General features: G+C 36.1%; 1 protein-coding gene across 2 annotated transcripts in view; it reads right to left on the bottom strand.

Annotated features, from left to right (window-relative positions):
- Nucleotides 1-2,302: 2,302 nt before the first annotated feature.
- LOC102892761 (NXPE family member 4) overlaps nt 2,303-4,246 on the bottom strand; it is a 16,831-nt gene continuing 14,887 nt past the window's right edge. For both annotated transcript variants that reach the window (XM_006912837.1, XM_025047437.1), the window contains exon 5: nt 2,303-2,838. In XM_006912837.1, coding sequence (XP_006912899.1) covers nt 2,303-2,838 — 536 coding nt within the window. The remainder of the gene's footprint in view (nt 2,839-4,246) is intronic.

The raw sequence follows: 4,246 nt of genomic DNA, 5'->3' as shown, positions 1-4,246 counted from the left end.
ATATCTTATCTGAGCTTATATTTTCTCTTCGGGCTCACATATTACAAACATATACTTTTTATCTTCTTTTCTTTAAAAAGATCTTAGTCACATTCTAATTTTAGTCTCTGTTCTAAAATTATAGTCCTCTGTGTCCCTTAAAAAAAATCTGCCCCTTTAGCAAGACCCCCAATGCACATTATCCATGCTTATCCCACTTGGAGAGTGGTAATGGAATGTCAGTTTATTGATAGAAGAAAACAGATGCTATTGCAAGCCTCCCCGGTTTTATAACTCTTGCTCATTCTGACCTTAGCAACTATAGCACTCAATGGTGATGTCTGGGTTAAGGTAACAAGTCCTTCCCTCCCTTCCATCCTCCCTCTTTCACTTTCTTTCTTCCTTTGTCCTACTTCCTCTCTCTCTGTCTGTCCTTCCCTCTCTCCTATTTTCCCTTCTTCCCTTCCTACCTCCCTCCCTCAAATGCCTTCCCATTGTAATTAGGATAAAATTCAAACTCTTTATCATAGGCTGTAATGCCCTAGTGATCTGGCCCCTGCCTTACTCTCTAACTTCTTCTCCCCTTTTATTTCCCTCATTGACAATATTTCAGGCATAATGGTCTTCTTCTTGTTCTTTAAATAAACCAAGCTCCATCATGTCTCAGGGGTTTGCACGTGCCATTTTTTTTCTCTAGGATCTTTGTCTGCACTTTTTAAAATTAATGCTTCCTTTCTATTATTTTGATCTCATTTGAAATGCCTTCTTCTCTAAGGTGCCTTCTCTAACTGCTCTAACTAGTCACCTCCATCATCACCATGCTGTCACTCTCCAGTATATCACCCTGTTATATACTTTGTTCTTACTACTTTAGCACTATGGAATTACTTCATATCTTATTTATTTATATTTTTCCTTTATTACCATGGAAATTCTTTGATGGCAGAGAATTTATGTGCTCTTTTGCTCACCGTATTCCTAAAGACTAGGATAGTTCCTGGCACATGATGGAGACTTAATAAATATTTTTGACCATTTGAGTATTCACTGGGCCCTTATTGTTCATGGGCATATAAGTAGAAAATTTAATATTCCTTGCCCAGAAGAAACTGGATAAATAGATTTAAGATGTTTCTATTATAATTGTTTTTTCCTAGATGCAGCAAGAGTAGATCAGAAGCCCAGTGGTATCTGGGGCATGGTTTAGAGGGAAAAATTAAGGAGGGATATGATATTGAATTGCTTTATAATAATTATATTGCCCTATCCAACTGAAATCTCCTCTCAGTCATTCTTTGATGGTAAAGTTGTGGGAAAGCCTATTAAAATGCAAGTGAGAGTGATTAAAATGTTAACCTACATGTATATATTATAAAAACCAATGTTGTTGATTATCTACATAATGGTTTTCAAATATGTTTTAAGCAGCAGAGCTTTTTTCAAACCAAAAGCCCTCTCAGAAGCCCTATATAGATAAAAATGGCTGATACTCTGGCTTGTGTGGCAGAATTCGTACCCTGATCCCCAGGCACCTCTCCTAACTTCTGTCCCTCCAGGCAGTACCGGAAATATCACCTATAGCACCCAGCACAGAGCAAGGTCTGAAAATCACAAAGCTTAGATTAACCATTTAGTTTGGGAAACTGAGGCTCAGAGAGCTGAAGTGACTTATCTAGTTATAAGATGACTGGCAATAAAAGGATGGAAACCCAGTTCATAGAATTCTAGTGCACTGTGCTTTCACCTGTGTTATCCTATATTTCTGAAGAATAAATTCTATTAAATCCAATTAGCTCCTAGAAGTGGGAGTTCTTATAGGGAGAGAAAAATCAGAGATTCTCAGTGCCCTGGAGGCCTTGCTTGGAATTTTGCTGCTCCTCAAGGACTGTGGACCTGGAGAATAACCTCGAGACTTCTCTTCCCACTTGGAAATCAAATCATCTTGAGCTTGCCTTTAATGGTGGAAATGAGGAAATGGGACTGCTTTTTCCAAATATTTATTGCATAATGATTTAATTGCTCTGAATTTTTATGAATTGGAGAGAAGAACTTTTAACCATTAGGTGTCTTGATGTTCCATTTGTGAAGAGTGGCATGGCCTTGATCAAGACAGGTAGGTCCTTTTCATTAGTATTTCTTATTTTTAAGTGGAAGCCCAAATTAGAAATAAATGATTCAGTTAAGTTGGGGGTTTATGGATCAGCCATAGTGCAGGTTATCTCATGCTAATCGGGAGTTCAGAGCCAAACACAGCATCTGGCATGATAGCAAACATTTAATAATGTTTTTAATTAAGTGAATGAATTTCAGAGGTATGTATTATTTAGCAACTATAGTTTAACAATATATTAATTTGATTTCTGACTACAGATATAGGCGGGTGGACATTATTTGTGCCATATGCAATTGTTATATCCCAGGCATCAATGATGCCCACATTGAGATCCTGAAAAATGTCTCTTATGGCGAGATATTGAATATAACCATGAAAGTCACCAAATCTCTCCACATCACTGTGCATCTCCCTGATGTTTTCTGTTTTGATAATAACCATAGTTTCTGGGCTTCTCAGAAGAAGACGCTGAACAGCCTCATGGACATTGAGGGCCCTTCGGATAAAAACATCAATGGGAAAGGGTCTGAAATGCTGGCCCAGAGAAATAACAATGATAGTATTTTTTTCTCCTCCAGTTCTGTCAATTACTCGGGTGATGTACTCAATCTCTTTGACTGAATAGGTCAGTGATCCAACCAAAGGGTAACCATGTTTTTGCCATTGGATGTTGATATTCTTATCCAAGTCCACAGCAAATTGATGCTGAAATTTTCCAGATTCATGCAGATCCACTGACTTCAGGGCTGATGACAAATAGGCAATCCCAAAATTAAAAAAGGATAAAATTATAAAGATCATAAAGATAGAAGAAAACACTTAGTGTTTATACTTGAATAAGTTAATCATGGCTTAAATGAAGTATAGTTCTGAAAAGTATTTGAACAATCAGAAGTATTATAGATATAAGAAATTATATATGCCCCCTTGTAAAACTATTAAGAACCAAATGGACTGGGGATGGTAAGCACTGGGGTAAGTTCATTGGAAGATGATAGTCAGTTTTGTACATTTTGTTTAAAATGTACAATATTATTTTTGTATATTTTGTTAACTAGAGAAAAACTCCTTTGAGAATAAAGTACTAATTGATGTCTATGCAAAAACAAGCAAACCTATCTCCCCAAGTACTCTGTAAAGTCTCTTAAGACTGAAAATATATTCTATACTTCTGTTTTTTTTTTTTTTTAACATATGCATGGAATGGTACTGAGTATATCATCTATAATAGTTTCCTATTCATTTGTGAAGGACTTTACAAAGCATTTATTTGGACTGATGTATTCATTCACTTCACAGCAGGCTCGCGCTCTCTCTCTCTCTCTCTCTCTCTCTCTCTCTCTTCGCACACACACACACACACACACACACACACACACACACATTTGATTGCTATGTTATAGAAAAGAAACTCAAGAGATAAAATGACCTGCTCAAGATTACACAGCTAGTGACAGAATTGCCACTTACATTTGAAGCTCTTCTCAGTTCTTGTGAAAATAGTCTACTCAATCTTAAAACGTTTGAGAATATGAGTATAATATGAATAGAATCAAACAAAATCCTTCAAGTTTTCTTAGTTAGTTAGACCCTTATCAGACTATCAGGGCCAGCTCCTTTGTAGTTAAAATTTCTGAGGAAAATGTTTAGAAAAGAATTATTAATGTTTCATAACATGTACTATCTTAGGAGTAAAGGGCTATGTTTAAAGTCTTAACCCAGTGAGGTCTGAAAATGGAGATGCTGGAGGTTTGATTGGAGGAAAATGGCAGAATTATATAATTATATTCTTCATTCTGCTTCCAACTTATTGCAATTTCTTTTTCCAAAGCATACTACACACATAGAATTTAACTTTTAACAAAATGTGCAACAGATGTTTCGCTACCACAACATAAAAGATCATTCAAAGAGAGTAAGTAACTCAGTACTTTCTATAACCTAAGAGACCCACTGTTATGGAATGTGATGTTAAAGGTTATCACCAAACCCTTAGTTTTATAGATGGGAAAACAGAGGTCCTGAAGAGTTCAATTATTTACTAGAGGTCACAATTTAAAAATTTCTCATTCTGTTAGGAATTCTGCTTATAGCTTTAAGCCAAGGCCCTAATGATATTCCTGTTATTTTGAGAAGATCAGCTTACCCCCTAAG

The sequence above is a fragment of the Pteropus alecto genome, unplaced genomic scaffold, assembly GCF_000325575.1.
Source record: "Pteropus alecto unplaced genomic scaffold, ASM32557v1 scaffold224, whole genome shotgun sequence".
NCBI classification, from domain to species: domain Eukaryota; kingdom Metazoa; phylum Chordata; class Mammalia; order Chiroptera; family Pteropodidae; genus Pteropus; species Pteropus alecto.
Note: the sequence above shows the minus strand (reverse complement) of the source record. Positions and strands in the feature narration are given on the sequence as shown.